Source organism: Durio zibethinus, chromosome 2, assembly GCF_047325235.1.
Source record: "Durio zibethinus cultivar Kanyao isolate XHJ-2024 chromosome 2, ASM4732523v1, whole genome shotgun sequence".
NCBI lineage: Eukaryota > Viridiplantae > Streptophyta > Magnoliopsida > Malvales > Malvaceae > Durio > Durio zibethinus.
Window position 1 is genome coordinate 6574974 of NC_143163.1, and position 18368 is coordinate 6593341.

The 18368-nt window shown below is 35.2% G+C and overlaps 2 protein-coding genes across 6 annotated transcripts; one reads left to right on the forward strand and one right to left on the reverse strand.

The window, feature by feature from the left end:
- The first annotated feature begins 1087 nt into the window (after window positions 1–1087).
- Window positions 1088–4030, forward strand: LOC111309104 (ubiquinol oxidase, mitochondrial-like). Its single transcript, XM_022907961.2, has 4 exons — window positions 1088–1530; window positions 2162–2290; window positions 2490–2978; window positions 3744–4030. Exons 1-4 carry the CDS (start codon window positions 1180–1182, stop codon window positions 3801–3803), a joined length of 1029 nt encoding a protein of 342 aa, XP_022763696.2. The 5' UTR covers window positions 1088–1179; the 3' UTR covers window positions 3804–4030.
- An 897-nt stretch (window positions 4031–4927) lies between these two features.
- PAA1 (P-type ATP-ase 1) lies at window positions 4928–18052 on the reverse strand. 5 transcript variants are annotated; one of them, XR_016330266.1, is made up of 17 exons: window positions 17539–18052; window positions 17381–17434; window positions 17140–17293; window positions 15151–15225; window positions 14770–15047; window positions 13140–13355; window positions 12705–12803; window positions 12230–12379; window positions 11334–11480; window positions 10948–10998; window positions 10679–10851; window positions 9630–9762; window positions 9199–9296; window positions 7779–8247; window positions 6446–6649; window positions 5522–5602; window positions 4928–5238 (listed from the first exon to the last, which is right to left on the reverse strand). XR_016330266.1 is itself a non-coding variant. In XM_022907957.2 (17 exons), the coding sequence occupies exons 1-17, from the start codon at window positions 17956–17958 to the stop codon at window positions 5035–5037; spliced, it is 2775 nt and encodes a 924-aa protein (XP_022763692.2). In that variant the 5' UTR covers window positions 17959–18052; the 3' UTR covers window positions 4928–5034. The 5 variants fall into 5 exon arrangements, 3 of the variants coding, with proteins under 3 accessions (XP_022763692.2, XP_022763691.2, XP_089604416.1); XM_022907957.2 differs by having other exon boundaries at window positions 8004–8247; window positions 17545–18052; XM_022907956.2 differs by having other exon boundaries at window positions 8004–8247.
- Between the last annotated feature and the right edge of the window lie 316 nt (window positions 18053–18368).

An 18368-nucleotide genomic window follows, 5' to 3' on the forward strand; every position in this document is an offset into this window, starting at 1 on the left:
CTATCAATACTTTCATTCTCACATAAGATGGGAACATGGCAAAAATTGTAGAAGATTATCGCAAGTATGTATATTGCTTAATTACGTAACAAGCGGGGTGGGGGAATTATTTTCATATTCTTGACAGATAAAAATTATCTTGGGTTTAAAGAAAATATCCTACCAGATCGAAAGAAACTTTGTGGAATTGCTATATTTGCATTGAAATGGGACACTTCCATGGAATGACTTTAAACTAGCAGTAAGGCAAACGGAAGGGATAGTCCTTCCGTCGTGTGATTATTCCAGACAAGCTAAAGGAATAAGATTATTTCTATATAAACCCTCAAGAGTGCCTTTGTGAGGGAACAAATTATAAAGATTTACTAGGCCCTTACAACTCAAGTGCATTATAATGATTGTGTGATCAGATCTGAAACTCGGCTTGAGATTGTTTCCGCACAATTGTTTCTAAATGCTATGGATAATAATCCAAACAGGTTCAGGACAGAATACCCTAAACGACCATGTATATATGGACTTAAAAAAGTTTTTGTAAGAAACAATAGTAGAAACTTCTTTAGCTCCCATTTGGGAACAAAAAAGAAAAAAATTTCCCCTTTGCTAATAAATTTATTTGTTTTTCTTTTGCCTTTTACCCTTTGATTTATATTCAACACTGTCACATAATTCCACAGTTGAATTAACTAATATTTGAACAATTTTCTTGTCTCTCAATTCCTTAAGTATCTTGATGCAACGAATTGATTTTCACATATTCCAACCCAGTACACAATGCAATACAAAAGGAATGCATTTGGTTGCAAAACAAACTGATTGAACCAGTAGTAGAGATTATATTAAGTTCAACTCCATCCAATAATAGAAACGAACCATTGATTATAATGTACTCTATTGATTATAAACTCTATTGATTACAATTCAAGTACTTAAGGAAATAAAATTGCAATGTACTCTAATCTGGAAAAAAACTCCATAGAAACTCCCTATTTTACACAACCCAAGATCTCAGACAATAAAAATACACCGCGAAACACCGAATCATATTCTCCGTTTCCCACAATTATTAATCGTTCTCCAGCTTGTCGGGTCTTCTATGTAAATAATTGCCATTTCACGCTCTTATTAAGTTATAACAATTCACAATCAAAACTTTGAAAAAAGAAAAAAGAAAGGAGAATGAATCGTTTCGTGGTAAGGTCAGTGATGCAAGGCCTGATCAATGGTCGAAGTTACTGTAGAAGCAGCATCAGCAATGGACAGGTCTACGGGGCCGCTATTGCTGGGAGAAGCATGCAGATTTGCTGTCAACAAAACGGCGTCATATTTAGTGGTTTTGAGTGGAGAAGAATGATGAGCTCTGCCCCTCCTTCGATGGAGAAAGCGCCGTCGGAGAAGGAAGAGAAAAAGAATAATTCGGCGACGGAAGAGAAGAAGGGGAAGGAATTGTCGCTGTCAAGTTATTGGGGGATTTCAAGGCCTAAGATCACTAGAGAGGATGGCACAGACTGGCCCTGGAACTGTTTCATGGTACCTACCTTTCAAGTTTCATCTTTCCATGCTTTAAAACTCGTTTTCATTTTGCAGGATATCAACAGTTAATTGTCCTGGTTTTTTTAAGGCATTTTCCATTTTCGTTAAACCTGATTTATTCCTTCTTCACTGTGTCTTTTCTTGTTTGGTTGTAAAATATATTATTGTGTTTTTTCATTATCAAAAGTTTCAATGCATTTTCTTTCCTTTTCTTCCTGGACCGGTTCTGCGATTTGACTTTTGATTTTTCATTTCCACCTGTATTCTAAGCTACTATGTTTTCGACTCGTTACTGTCGATCATAATCTAAGGTCGTGTTTGGATATCTAATCAAAAGAAAGTAAAATACGATTGGTCAGTTCTTTCGTATGCTTTCTTTTTTCCTTTGGCTTATAATTTAAAGAATTAAAATGAATGAATTCGTTTAATCAATTTTGACTAATTCAGCTTTAAAGAAACACCTAAATGTTGTAGAAATGAACTAATAAATTATATTTTGTTAAAGGATTTTAAACGTGTTATTATTCTTTTTCTACTAAATCTGATCTGAAAAGATTGAGAAATTACCATCAGTCTTTCAGTTTGACGTGCTAATTTCTGTGCTGTTTGTTTTTGCTCTTTAATGAAGCCATGGGAAACTTACAGGGCAGACTTGTCAATTGATTTGAAAAAGCACCATGTGCCAAAGAATTTTGTGGATAAATTCGCTTACAGGACAGTCAAACTCCTTCGGATTCCTGTAGATCTGTTCTTCCAGGTTTTTTTTACCCTCTCTGTCCCATAATTGCATTATCTGTAATTGTTTAATTGTATGTATACTATTTCAAGGCATTGTTGGTGTTGGAGGTATGAAAACAAACTCCATACTTTCTGCGTGGCTTTTTTTATATCTCCAGGTTTAAAGCTTATTGTCATGTAGTTATTTTGGTATTTGATCTATCTTTCTTGAAATGCAGAAACGTTATGGCTGTCATGCTATGATGCTGGAAACAGTGGCAGCTGTCCCTGGTATGGTTGCGGGGATGCTTCTGCATCTGAGGTCTCTCCGTAAGTTCCAGCAAAGTGGTGGATGGATTAAAGCCTTGCTTGAAGAAGCAGAGAATGAGAGGATGCATTTGATGACCATGGTGGAGCTTGTGAAACCCAAGTGGTATGAGAGGCTTCTTGTGCTGGCCGTGCAGGGAGTCTACTTCAATGCCTTCTTTGTTCTTTATGTGCTTTCTCCCAAACTGGCACATAGATTTGTTGGATATTTGGAGGAGGAAGCTATCCACTCGTATACAGAGTATTTGAAGGGCATTGAAAGTGGTGGGGTAGAAAATGTTCCAGCCCCTGCCATTGCAATAGATTACTGGAGATTGCCTAAAGATGCTACCCTCAAGGATGTTATAACCGTGATTCGTGCTGATGAAGCTCATCATAGGGATGTTAACCATTTTGCTTCTGTACGTATTTACTTGCCTCTTCCACTTCCATGCTCATATTTCTTTAACAGTTCACTATGCATGCGTCTTGCCATCTATTTCAACATTGATAAAGTATTTTATGGTTGTTTTTCATATCAAATAATAGGTCTGACAATTTGTGAAAAAGCACGAGAAATTGGGAATTTATACCTAAAAAAAATTCCATCATTTAAGGTCATACTTTTGCATCAGACTAATGTAAGAAAGTGATTACATTATATTCTTTTTCTAAAACCTTGGTTAAATTTTGAAAAGCTGATTATTAATAGACTCGTATGGTAAAATTAAAAAATTGACCCTCCATTTACTCTTACATAAAGACGTACTATCAATGTTGATCAGTTGATACATTTTTGTAAATTTTAGTGTATGAACTTTTGTTCTCTTCTTCGTTTCTTTGATGTTTTGAACACATGATTGTAATTTCGAATTTATAAAGATATATCCTTTTGAATTTAATTTGGCATCCCGGCAACATGTCAGTTGGGATGGACTGGATCATGTTTCTTTAAAGATTGATTGATAGTTGTTTAGTCTGTATTTGGTAATACTATGACTACATATTTATACAGTATTCAAGTGCTAAAATTTTATATACCTGAAACAGAGCATGTTCTTCCCCCTTCTCTTTTGACCACGGAAATTATTTTCTCTGGTTATTGGTGATAAAAAATGCTAGTCCATCTCTTTGTTCAATTATGATCTTAATGCTTATTTTTGGGTACAATATTCTTTTGTATGCAGGATATTCAGTTTCAGGGAAAGGAATTGAGAGACGCTCCTGCTCCTCTTGGTTATCGTTAACTCTTACATCGGATTATGGAGACTCTTTTAGGGATTCCTGTTTGATGCAAACCTGAATAATCTTTCTTTTGTATGTGGTGATCAATAGGAGTGAGCATAGATAGATAGTTTGCCCGATGGAAAGAAAGAGGGAGAGTGGCATATGATAATTTTCAAATTTGGGTGAATTTTATGAGCATTAAAATTGACATTTTCTTAGCTATCATATTTTCTCCTTGGTTTCATAACAGTTTTAGTTTTCGACTACATTTCTGGATACATGTTATTTCATCGTTGTTTGCATTAGAAATGTCAACTGGAAATTGCCAGTCTTCTAATGTCATCGCTGAATTAGGCAGATGATTCCCTCATGGGACATGGAGAAATTATATAGAAATAGAGGTGCTGGCGCAATTTCATATTTGCAGTTGAAATTGCAACTGAGAATAAATGATAATGAAAGGTTGTTCGTATTAATCCAATTCATTAGGATAGGATATCATTCTGATTGATCCCATTGTTTGTCAATTTTAGAATCAAACAATCTCCGTTTACATCCAGTGTTAATATCGTCAAGTTTTTAGCTACCGTTTAATCCGTCACTATAATGCAAAACCCAGAGGATCAGGAAACATAAAGATTGAGAAAAAACTTTTTCTCAGTTATCCTAAACACAGTTTAAACCGAGAGAGTTATCAGAGTTCACCTCAGATTGCGACAGACTGTCGGGTTGAGCAGATACTCTCGGAAAGGGACAGAGAAAAGGCAGGGACCCCTTGGACCTTCCCAATTACCGTGTTTCTTGTCCTCGGCCACACCTTGGGTTTTCGAAAATGAAAAGACCATAATCCTCTCACTATATCAGGTATTATGGGCATGGGGTGACTTCAGTTTCAGATTTTTTTTTTTTTTTAATTATCGATTCAGTGTGTTGCAAACTAATTTTAAAGTCCTCTTTTTTTTCTAATGAGAAACTCTCTATTCTGAGACAGTACATTGTCAATTGTTTTATTTATCACCTGCGTAGCATTATCTATTTTGTTTCCTCCTTTTACAAGCGAAACCTTAAAAGAAGACAAGACTCCCACGAAGAAAGTGATACTTGTACACTACAGTGGAAACATTGAAAAGTTTAATCCCCAACAAGATGAAAATACACAATTTCTTAAAAAATTCTGATGTTCTTTAGACAAGAAGGATTTTTCATGGAATCAATGAGGTTTATGTCATAATGCACTAGAATAAGGTTTCTTCAACTTCCCTTTGGATCCTCTACAAAATCAGTGTTAATATAAATTGCTGCTTGCTGCTGTTTTAAGGAAAATTTGAATCTTAAAAGCAACGAATTTGTCATCACCCCTATCGAACTGAGACCCATAAGGGCTCCGGCAATTGATGGAGTAAGCATGGTCCCAGTAAGCGGCAATAATGTTCCAGCAGCAATCGGAATCCCAACCTATATCGTAACAAAAGCAATATCAGATGTTTGCTCAGTTTTGCCCTTTCAGTTTGGCAACGGAAATACTGAATAGAGCAAGAAATTGGTAAAAATGGAAGTCACAGAAAAAGTTGTGTATAATTTGGCAATAGCAAGAGGAAGCAACAAATAATTCACATCAGGTATTTCACTCCCTTGCTTTGTTTAAAAGGGAACCATATGGGATTTTTCTCTTTGGCGTTACTGTTGTGCTAACTGCTACTTCTGACATAAATAGGTGTCAAAATGCACAAAAACTTACAATGTTGTATGCAAAGGCCCACCAAAGATTTTGCTTCACCGTCTTCATTGTTAGCCTGCTTAGCTCCAAAGCATCAAGCAACTGAGTGGAGATAAAACTGAGTCAATTTATGTGACACTCGTGACAAGGCGGAACATGAAGAAGAGTTGATTGTAGAAAGGGCAACTGAATTCACATAACAGAATTTCATGATATACTAGACCAATTTTAGTCCATGTTTGAAAGACTCTTATCAGCCCAATATGCATCTCAGACTAAAAGATAAGTCTACTTTTCTGATAGAGAAATAGGTATTTTATTTTAAAAATTAAAATTTTTATAATATTGATGTTTAATGGTTTTTAATGCTGAAAAATTAATATGTAATATATAAAAAAAAAAGAATTTTAGGTGTTCAGGAATTAAAAGATGACAATTTATTTTGGGACATACAAAACAGAAAACATGGACAAAGGAAATAAAATAAAGAGCACTTATTTTGAGACCATGATTTGCAACGTATAAGTATTATTGCATGCCAACCATAAAATGTACTCTCTTTCCATGCTTCTATAAATTATACTATTCCTAGTACTTCTGTAAATCTCGCCAGTTGCTTTTCTTAACAACCATTAAAGTTTCCATTTTCACCACTATATATGCTCTAATTAGATTCACATTGACCAATCAGAATTGTAATAAAGACAAAGGCAAGATGCTGAAATAAATTATTGGCACCAAGTTTTATAAAGATGGACTATCATATTGTGAAATTCATTTGAAAACTAGAAATTAAGAGGCCTTTTCATACTAAAAGTTGCTCACCGTAATATATTATTAACTGAAAAAATATATACTGATTCAATACTTAAGTACAATTATGTCTACCACTAATATCATTTAGTATGCAATTGTACAATCTATAAATTTACTGTAAGAAAATACCTGTGACAGCTGGTTGCCCATCAATACAATAGAAGATACTTCACTTGCGGCACCAACACCGCCACCCATAGCAACTCCTATATGTGCTGAAGCCAAGGCAGCAGCATCATTGATTCCATCACCAACCATAGCTACAACATTTTGATTCTTCTGAAGTTCACTTACAAACTTCCTCTTCTCACTGGGTTTAACTTCAGACAGCACCTGGAAACCGTGTATGAATATCTAATCATGCTCAATTTTATGTCTGAATATATTACACATATGATGTAGTCATGTATATGGTCAGCATAAACTTATAAAGAGAGGAAAAGAAAAAGTGAATTGTTGTAATGTACCAAAAAATAATTGCAAAACAAATAGAATCGTAGTCAAAGTTTTGAATAGTAATTTCAGACTAAGTATTTCCAAATCTGCCAAAAACATCTATCTTTTTGTAATGTCAAATCAATTACATAAAGTGAAGTGATGATAGTTCAAACACAAAATATAGATGTGCTTGGTCATATATACGAACATTTATGACTACAGAATGGATTTAATTATTCTTTGTAATCCTAGAAACAAAGTGAAAGCATGATTTGGAGAATTTATAACACTTATTGGTTTAAAAAATTAAAATTTAAAACAACCAAATAGGAATTAGTGAGAAAGAAAAACGAAAAAGGGCCTGCTTGACCCGTGTCTGCAAATTAAAGCAAATCAAACATAGATCCCAAAACACAGAGCTCACGCTTTAAGAATGAGACCCTCTAGGAACATGCACAGATACCTGGACCATTATTTCAACAGAATTTGCAAGTAATGAAGTGTTCTAGTTTTAAAGGTATTATACCTGGACTATTACTTCCATGGAATTTTTTAAGTAATGAAGTATTCTAGTTTTAAAGGTATTACTATTTCTTATCCTGATGATAGCAACCAGTGTTTTCCTCAAGTCTTTTGATTAGCAGTCTTCTCATTACATACCACCTCTTCTTTTCTTCTATGCCTGGCAACAAAATCTCTCAGATTTAGAAAGTTTTTTACTCCTTCACTCTGTATGGATTCTTAAGTTGTATGCATCTGCATTTTGTTGTGTTATTCTTTTATCAATTTCTTTGTCAACTAATGTTAGCAGAATAAACCCCAACCACCTCCCCCCTTTATTCTTTTCCTATTCCCAATCCAAACAACATCAAATTTCTTCAGATAGTATATATAGTGCATAAATTCTCAAGCTCTAGCTCTTTTACAGAACGCTGGACCTATGAGAGATTGATTTTGGCTTCAAACAGATTAGTAGTTTAAACAGATGGTAAGTTTAATACTTAACACCAGTCGGAATACGTACCCTAAATAGCGATTTCTGATCTCTTAAGGCCAGATCACTTTTTGGGTTATAGATGTTCAACATCCCTTAGGTGCCTTTTAAACAGTCCCGTAATAGTCATTCTTGCAACCCAAGTAACTCTTATCATCTCTTTCCATGCGGAGCTCAACAACAACTAGTAATTTCGCACCAAATACTGAACTATATGAATTAGGTGTTCAATTGTGGGGAAAAAAAAACAATTACCTTCTCCTTCGGAATTCCAACAATTGATGCAACATACTCAGCAGTGCTCCTTTTGTCCCCAGAAAGCATGTAAACACTGATTCCTTGCCTATGCAAAGAATCAACAACGTGCTTGGCATCTTCTCTGATCTGATCCTCAAAATAAAAAAGACCAGCGAGGGTATTATTAACTCCAACATACACCACAGATTTATTCCTAAGCTCCTCATCCACTTCCAGAAACAAATTCTCGCCAACTCCATGCCTGCAGAAAATAAACTCCTATGTTATATAGAAAGAACCTAATGATCCCTAAATTACAAGGGGACTGCTACCTGTATATATCAACTCTTGGTTGATTGACATTGCTAAAAGTGAAATAATTGCTCTCATAATTTACAAAATAAAGTTAATGTGGTAGATTAAAAGGTGCACGGGTGTTTTGTGTATTCCATATGTTCTATTTTAAGAATTACAAATTACAATCCATATGGTTGGCTTTCTTGGGTTTCAAGGGTTATATAAGTAGTTCATAACCAAATATCTAAAAGGATTAAGACTAAAAAAAAAAAATCATCTCTCTGCCTTTTCACTTCAATTTCAAAAATACCCCTGCTTGTGAGATTTTTCATCCTTAAAAGGGATAGAAAAATATTATAATCACCATTTACCACTAAGGTCCTATTTACTTTGCCAATTACCACCTGCATAATAAAGACTCAAAACGTCGTCAATGTGATTCAGAAGGATACATTTAGATTTTGAATAGTGATGCAAGCACCAATAATAACCAATAATAGGCAATCAATAAAATGATTTAGAACAAGAACTATTGCTGCATACATTAATCATTCAATCATAAAACAAAGATGAGTTTCTGACTAATGAAATTGTTCTTAAAGAGCTCATTTACCAGAAGATTATAGTACTTACTATGTTGAACAAATCATCTCCAAAAATTTTAAATGAAAGCAACTAACAGAAACAATGTCCACTGAAATGTACTAGTCTCTATATTTGAAAAAAAACAAAAATAAATAAGTTTAACACGTACAAACATTCTTGAATGTGTTGCACTCATAAAAAAAAGCTTTTGGTGCATAATGCATTTAGAAGAAGCATTTAATAAAATATATTATTTATGGAAAATATGAGGCCACAATACATCCTGAATTAGAGTTGCATAAACAGATAAGCAAACACACAAATACACTACCTCTGAACCCACTCTAATGTCCCAACTGACACTTTTTTATTATCAACAATAGCTACAGCACCAGATCCAGGTTCTTCAACAAATGTTCCATCCACCACCTGCAAAAATAGCCTCTTGCATGAAAATCACAGCCAACAGATAAATAGAAAGGACATCATCATTGTCCAGGCAGATGTAAGGAATATTGGCTATTTCCAAAAAATTGAAAGAAAATAAGTGTCATGTAAGTTGGTGGACAGCTTGAAAGCTAAAAAAGAATAAAATTGCTGATAGAAAACGACAGGTCATGGCTGCAATATTGAAAGCTCAGTTGGAGTTCTTTGTTATTTAGGGTAAATTTTTGCAGTTCTTATTGCATAATTCTGCATCAAAGCCAGGATTAAATGAAAATCTAAACAGAAGCCCATATTCAAGATAAGAAAAAAAAGTACCTTCATATTTTGACATTTTAAAGCCCGGGCAGCTTCCACAACAGCTTTACCAACTGGGTGAACAGTATTTGATTCTACAGCAGCAGCTAACTTGAGAACCTCATCTTCTGACCAAATATTATCTAAATTTTGACTGTATCAAAGCATGCAGTTTATCATCATCAAAATTATAATAACCTCGCAAAAGCTGCACATAATCTTTCATGCATAAACAGGATAGGTTACATCAGATCATCTAAAAAAAGTGACAAGATATAGTTATAGTTGCATCAAGAACCCTTGTAACTACCATCAACTCTATTAATGCGATTTTTTTGTCAGTATAATGCTTGCAACTTTCAACTGAGACATGCACCAAGGATATCTGCTATCCAGCCTTAGTGTGGATGCACCATGAAAATCATCTCTTCTCAATTAATTTGATATCATGGATTCACAAACTGGACTTTTAGCAAGTATTGCCTCTAAACTAACACAAAATGTCAAGATAGTACCTATACACTAACCTTGGGAGCTAGGAAATATACAGGCTTATTTAGGCTACATCTGCTATACACTTGCGTTTTGATGTTTTCTTTCTTTTGCTATAAAGCATGAGCAAATGCAAATAAAAAATCATAATAACATGAAAATGTAGTTAAAAAGTAAACCAATTTAAATAAAATAGTCCACATAAAAGTACAATCATGCTTTTTTTCATCATGAGTCAGCTTTTTAATTTTAAACTCCTGAAAACTTATCTTTTGTTTTTGAATATTTTGTTTCTCCTTTTGGAAGTAATGACAAAAGTGACAGTCAAAAGAAGACTGAAGTTTTAATGACTCCTAAATATGTTCAACATCAGACTCGACAAACTTGGACATAATCTAAAAATAAAATCCACAAGAAAGTATATCTTTGGATAACAACACAGGCAGCTCATCAGAGAAAAAAAGAGACAAAATTTACATAAAGTTAATCTGCGATTAAATGGACTAGATCACTGATAGTTTAACTCCACAAAGTAAAACCATAACCATTTAATGTTAAAGTTTCAGCAACCACTCAACCTGTAACCTCTATGATCCATGCCGCCTGGAGTTACAACCTTTGTCACAACAGGTCTACCAACAGTAAGGGTTCCCGTTTTGTCAAATACAATTGCATTCACCATAGAAAATTTCTCTAAAATATTTCCACCACGCAAAAGCAATCCTCTTGTTGCCCCTAATGAAGTTCCAACCTGAAAATACCCAATATAGGTCATAACACAATATCATCTATATTTTTAACTATATCACTAGTCTAATATGGTGTACAATGCAAATCAAGAGGTTACCAGCATCGCTGTAGGTGTAGCCAAGCCCAGGGCACATGGACAAGCAACAACCTATATCACGAATAAAGGTTGAATAGCATGCTACCAAAAAAAAAAAGGATTTAAGCACTCCACAAACTGACTAAAAAGTAAAGAAAAAAATGAAAGTTACTAGTAATATACTTTTTGAATGTATCTAAAATGGATGCCAAAATATCCACATTTACATCAGACTATGAAGTAAGCAACAGCTGGAGCGGCATTCAGAAGAAGCAACATCAACCAATTTAATCAATTTTTATCATTCGTATAATTTCTAAACTGTTCATTTTTTCTTTCTAGTTGTTTAATGCATATGAATGACATAGACAGCATTCAATATGCATGTAGAATCCCATGTATCATACCAGGACACTGCAGGAAAGCTGTAGGGCAAGTGAAACTGCATTTCCTTGAGAAAAGGCAGCTGGCAAAATTCGTACACCAAACAGATTCCAGAACATAAACGTAGCAGCAGAGAGAGCCATTACTCCATAAGTAAAGTGCCCAGACACCTGGAGATTCCAAAAAACCTTTCAGAAAGTTGAATTGACTTTCCACGAAAAGCAAACAACATAAGCCACAGTTCTTTTTCTTTCTCATTATACCCTTTAATTGCGAACATGGAGTGCTGATACAACCGCATTGTGTTAAATAATCATTCCAATTCTTTATATTGAAATAGGAAAAAGAAAAGGGGGAAGGCATTAAGTTTATCAGCTTTTGCATCAACTGCAGGATTACACTATCATCAGTTCAACAGAGTTACAAATTTTAAACTATGAAGATTGGAGTCAATTGGACTTTTTACAACCACGAATAAAGGCTGAGTTAAAGATGCGACATGGATGCATGGCAAAAAGGTTTTACTGTTCCTCTATAAATTTCAAATAGACATCATTAAAAAATTTTGCCTTGACATAATATGCTTTCTAGAATTACTTGTTTCGATTGAAACTAAAAGGCTGAAGAAAATCATGTTGAGTATAAGAAAAGACAAACAAGTGCATAAAAGTAGTCTAACAGAATTATTCAACTGAGGGGGTTCTAAAACCATTTAGTGTTGGAGGGCAGACAAGATTAGAGCCCTATTTTGCACCACAAGCAATCCAGGTTAACCATGTGAACAGTAATTCTAACAACAAGAAGCTGTCTGATGGTATTCCAACATGTATTTTATCATAGTCTACCAAAAAGGCCTTCTTTAGCCATATTGAGGTATGAAATAAGTTCTAAAAAAAATATAGGGTACAAAATGAAGAACCTTGTCAGCCAACCGCTGTACTGGAGCTTCCCTGCTCTGTGCTTCTTCCACCAAACGAACAATGTCTCCCATTGCAGTCTCACCACCAGGTCTCCGCACTTCAATTGTGAGAGTTCCATTAAGGTTTATGCTTCCAGCTGCAACTTGACTCTAGCACGAACATAAGTTTCACTTTGGTAGACTATTATGAAAGCACAAACATAAGTTTCACTTTGGTAGACTATTATGAAAGGAGGCTGCTAGTAGTACCATGGACTTAGTAACTGAATTTGGGTGATAAAATTCAAAGATGAAAAGTGAATCAGACAGAAAGAGAAGAGGAAGAGATGGAAAAGGAATTTTTTTGGCCATGTTGAAGGAATGAAGATGGCAAATTTCCATGGCATATAACCATGCATGTATTAAACTGAACGTTACTATTGATACCATCTGAATCTTCAAAAAAAGAGAAATAGTTACAACTGAAAAGCAATACCCCAGGTTCTTTGGTAACTGGCATTGGCTCCCCTGTAAAACTTGACTCATCAATGGTGCTTCTACCTGCTCTGACTATTCCATCTGCTGGAACACGGTCCTAGAATAAAACAAGAATTTTTATCACGAAATAGCAAAGCCTTCTATAACAAAAGAAAATTCATGAAACAGTTTAGCACTTTAACATTTTCAACAGACTATAGTTAACAGCAGCAATGGTAACATGGCATCCTAAAGTTTGCCCAAAAAAAAAAAAAAAACGTAGCATCATAACTTTTAAATCCTAAGTTGGGAAGGAACAACACACTTTGATAACATCCGGATATGAATATCAAACAGGAATAACAACATTATAAAAGAGTAAAACATTACCAAACAGGAAAACAAGAAGATATGAGATGCTAAACTGGTTAAAAGACAAGTCTATTTTACTTACTCCTGGTAGAACAACAATCTCATCTCCAACAGAGAGACTGTTACAAGGAACTTCAACAATGGAACCATCAACCATAAGACGAGCTTTTGAGGGCAAAACACTAAGAAGTCCAGTCATATCACTGGTTGCTTTGATTTTCGCTCTCTGTTCAAGATTCCTTCCTAACAAGACAAATGCTATTAACATGACCGGTTCCTCAAAGAATGCCTTCCAACCCTGCATACATGTATCAGTTAAAGAGGACTGAAGTCTAAACCAAATGTCCCATCCACATGTTCTCTACATCCACACCTTATTCATCTACCAGAATCAGTAAACCAGATCAATCATAAGAAAATACACTTGCACTTCAAATTCCAACTAATACTGTATGATAAAAAGTTTCTACTTTTCAATTATTTGAGCTTAATCAACTATGCCTTTTTTTTTTTGCCAACCCCATGCCTAGTTGAAGGATGAACCTTATTAAAATTTTACATTTTAGTAAGGACAATCTGATATGGCATTCCATGCAAGACCAATAAAATATTATATAAAACATGGAATAGACCGGAATCTAACTAAAGAAAAGGCTGAAATATCCAGCTAATGAAACAAAATATGTGTGAAATCCATATATGAAATCCTAAATAGTCAAATTCTGTGCCACGGATGTTTAATAAACATAATTACCCCATGTTTCTTTCTTATTAGCAGATATCGGGCAGTCACATGTCTCAGATAAGTGGCCAAAATATATGAAAGACCTAAACATACAAATCTCAGCAACCTTGTTGGTCTTATATCTCATGAAGATTTCTGATAGGGTGTCCAGGCTAACTATAGCCCTAGATTCCATTTTATCGTCTCACTACATCTGCTTAGAAAGTAATCCCAAGCTCTTCCATACCAAACTTGAATGGAACTATAAATCTATTTGCTTACAACATGATTTTTTTCGTTTAATAATACAATCACTCAGCAACTATGGCTGTGAGATGCCAGAATGAGGTACAAAAGTGGACTAGAGAAATGAGATTGGCAACAACTCCAATATGGAAAGTAGCAGTTAACCAGTGAGCTAACTGAGAATATTTGTGGATGTCTTTTTTCCTACCTCTCTTGTAAGTTCCAATCTGTGGATGCTTTTTGGTTCTTTCATGTGTGACGTTTATATATCATGAAATGTGATCTTTTGGTATTTGTCAACTCATACAAGCTGTATTTCAGTTCAAATAGAATAACTAAAAGAAGGGAGGTAAAATGAATAACAAGAGAGTGTTGGAAAGCCAAGGAAACACTGAACTGGAACTTCTCTAGTATGTATAAATGATAATCTGAACATCATACACTCCAACTCTAAATACATCAACACTGAAACTAATTGAAATGAAAAATGAGAAGCTGGTACTAAGTACTGACAAAAAGGAATCGATAACCTAGAAGTTTATTTACAAAGAGAACTACAAGAATACCTACAAAGAGACATTGTTTTGTTAGAAGGAAAACAAAAGTCTCCAACATGCTATAAACTACATAGATTTCAAAAAGCATGTCAGTTATTTTACTGCATTTCATATGTTCATATGTCTACAAATACAAAAGATGAATATGATAGACTATACATGTAAGAATAAAGATCAAGGCTTACCCATTTTGGTATTAACACAGCTAGCGAACTAACAGCAAAAGAAGATAAAGCTCCAAGACCAACTAAAGTGTTCATGTTTGGAGCTCCCTTTAAAAGGCTCTTAACACCCTCAAGGATAAGTTGACGCCCAGGACCAAGCAAGGTAAACAAAGACAATGAGAAATGGAACCCTGTTGAATGAAATGCATGCATCCATGAAGCCTTAGCTCCTAAAATATGGGCGAGATGGCCAATGAGGCACACAGCACATAAAGCCCAGGAGACAGCAAGCTCACGACCTATAACAGTGTAAGAAATGAACCTTGAATTACTTAGGAAGACAACCATTAGCATGCTATTTACAATCTACCGAAAAGGAAAAAGAATGGGAAAAGTATCTACCACTTTCCTTTAAGCGGTTACGCTTTTCATCCATCTTTCTTTCAAAAACTTTGAAGAAATTATCTCGATCAGAATCTGAATGAAGGAAATAAGCCAAGCAGTTAATCCATCAAATAGATTAGTAGAAGGAAATTGTGCAGTAAACTCTGTAAAACACAAGTAACATCTGGAAACAAATCAAGGGAAGTATGTCAAGAAAATATCTTAGAACAGCTAAACTTTGCCATCAAGTAAACCACTCAGTGCACAACAAGAATAAAAAAAATTCCTAGTTTAAATTACATTTGACCAACATGCTGCACAATCTTTTACAGCAATTAATATCAGAGAAAAACAACAAGAAAGCCTTTTTTTTTATACTGGAGATGGCTACATAGATGAGATTCCACCATGGTTCTCTATTTAGGACCATATCCATGCTCTCAATCAATGTCAAGTATCATATGGTATTCATTATGCTATGGGCAAACAAATAGCTGACTAAAGATTTACAACACCTCGGATGACAACTATAGGAAATAAATCCTTGTAACTTCTGCCAGAAGAATCCTTGACTATACCCCAGAAAGCCTAAGATTATTCATTTGACATATCTTTAAAAAAAGAACATAGGACACATTTGTAGAAGTAATCTAAGGAACAAAACTGGTAGATGGTAGGATGTTATTTCACCTTGTCTAATAAAAAAACATTACCAATGTTCAGCAAACCACAAAATTTAGAAACTCTTCACAAGCAAAACTTTTTAAGAGACACACGGCCATGTTGAACCTGAAGAAATCCCATCTTCATATAACAATTGTTTATTATATAGTCCATTTTAATGGGTACAGGTCACTCAAAAGAGGTTCACAAACAGAACCTCAGAAACAAAAGAAGGTAGTGAGTATTCCTTCACAATCTTCAACTGCAATACAACTTTGCTGCAAATTAATACAGAACAAATACTCTCCTTAATGTCTTACTGAAGAATACAATTAACATTCCAAGAATGAAAAAACCACAATTTCTTGATAATTACTATAGAATGGTCACAACTAACTCATCAAAATATTAGGGTTCTTCAGCACCAAATCCTCTCACCAACCATTTTATTCAAATGGATCCCATGGCTGACCTATTTAAAGGAGAAATGGTAAATTAATTATATCTATGACTTCAAAGCCTATATTTTCAAATCTAATATGTGGATGAGAGTCATGAGTTTCAGAGGCATACCATAAGGAATTATGGTTGCTCTTCAACAAAAATCCTTTCATTATTATGGTGAGAAATCTCCTTCAATAGCTCCCTGACCTGCTGCTAAACCCACCAAACTTACATGAATAATATGAAAACCTGAACATATGTTAAGCCTTTTTCATCTAAAGTTAGTGGAGCTTAATGGATCAGTAATAATAACTTGTGTTATAAGACTTATTTTCAAAGACCAGAAACAAATTTTGGCCTAACACGTACAACATTTCATATTCATACATTAGGGAAAACAGATTATACTTCAATCTACTCCCAAAGAGGAACTTCATAACCTACAGTTAAGCTTCAATGACTAATACATAGCATCTACAAGGTAACCAAAGTGGATAACATAAAATTTCAAACAAAATTCATGATCTCCAAAAGCCATGTGCATGACACCAAAATATTAGAAAGGGACCCTTAAGAACATAGTTCTTCCGAACTTTGGGTATGGTACAATGTTTACAGCTACATGACAAAAGATAGCCTAGCTAAGCAGGAACTTAATAAGACTGAATGTCTAATGACCCAATCATTGATTAGTCCTCAAATCAGCACATTACTACCATGACCAAAATTTCAAGGACTGACAACTCATTATTCTAATGTTGTCAATTATTAGTCAATCTAACAGTGCACAGCATTGATGAAGTTTGCTAGTCAAGCACATAATCTAATAATAGGTGAAGAGAAGAATGCAAACCATATTCAAACAACAACTTGGCGAGAATGATGATGATTGCTTATTACCTCGAAGGTTAGATTTAAAACCACAGCTAGTCAAATGTCTTGCTAGTGCCTCTCCTAGCTCTTTTTGCCAATTTGGTACGACCTTGGCTTCGGACACTGGCCACACTATTGCAGTCTCCGTTGTGAGATTGACACTCGCAGATGACACTTGCGCCTGCACGGTAAAGCAAAGACACAGTGAGAAATACAATTAATTCGATTTACAACAGAATTAAAAAAAAAAAAAATAGAGACAACTTACTTGACTTTCTAGTATTCTTTTCACACTCGCAGCACACCCACCGCAAGTCATTCCCTAGCACACAGAAAATTTATGGGCAAAAATAAGTAACCTGGCACAATTTCTTTTCTTTCTAAATTTAAGAATCGAATGTGGAGAGAAAGTAAGGGAAATCATACTCCCACATCAAGAATAATGACATCGGAAGACAAGGAAGAGAGTTGATCAGCTCCTCCCGCTCCCAATTTCGCCTTTGAATCTCCGCCGCCAGTTCCTTCCCCACCGCCGCCGCCGCCGCCACTACCATCACCGCCACCAAACACGCCACCGCCACCGGTCTTAAAAGAGGCGGCGGAACTCGCGACGCACTCCAAACGGCGGTGTAAGCGTTTGGGAATGGAGTTGGCGCACAAGCTCCTTAGTGGAGACGAATACAAGAGGGAGGTGAGAGGGCTAACGACTCGGCCCTGAGCGAAGAGACGAGTCTGGAAGCATTGAGCAATGAGAGGGGTTTTGCTGTTGGACAGATGACGGTTTAGGGCTCTGGAAATGGAGAAGAGAGTGAATGTCGTCGCTGTCGCTGAAAGTGCAGATTCCATCTCAAGATTGGAGTAGCGGCATAGAGAAACAAAAGAGAGAGAGAAGAGAAAATAAAACGAGAAGAAATTAAGCCTCTAGTGAATTTTCTGGCCTGAAATCTAATGGCATTTATGGCCCTATCATTTTATTCAGAAGGGTAGTCTGCGCCATTTAATGCTATTCAATTCTTAAGAGAGGAGCAGGAGTCAGAATATCCCGTAAAACAAGTCCTTTTTTTTTTTGGTACATTTCTCTGCCGCTGTGATAGAATCCGTATCACGCCAAAGAGTAGCCGTTGTGGTTGACATTTACGCCGACCTTTTTGTTGTGATTTTTTTTAATTCATGTTTTTTTCATTAAATTAAAAAAAATTAAACTACAAACAACCATTACCATAAAAATCTCCCAAAAAAAAGAAATACTACACCAT

Bases quoted from the DNA above. Each gene is read 5' to 3' on its own strand.
- LOC111309104 (XM_022907961.2), top strand. From the start codon at position 1,180: ATGAATCGTTTCGTGGTAAGGTCAGTGATGCAAGGCCTGATCAATGGT. The intron at 2,291-2,489 runs GTTTTTTTTACC...CTTGAAATGCAG, and splicing joins CTGTAGATCTGTTCTTCCAG to AAACGTTATGGCTGTCATGC. The intron at 2,979-3,743 runs GTACGTATTTAC...TTTTGTATGCAG, and splicing joins ATGTTAACCATTTTGCTTCT to GATATTCAGTTTCAGGGAAA.
- PAA1 (XM_022907956.2), bottom strand. From the start codon at position 17,958: ATGGAATCTGCACTTTCAGCGACAGCGACGACATTCACTCTCTTCTCC. The intron at 12,380-12,704 runs GTATTGCTTTTC...TGTTCGTGCTAG, and splicing joins CAGTTACCAAAGAACCTGGG to AGTCAAGTTGCAGCTGGAAG. The intron at 5,239-5,521 runs GTAAGTTTTTGT...GTTACGATATAG, and splicing joins GGGCCTTTGCATACAACATT to GTTGGGATTCCGATTGCTGC.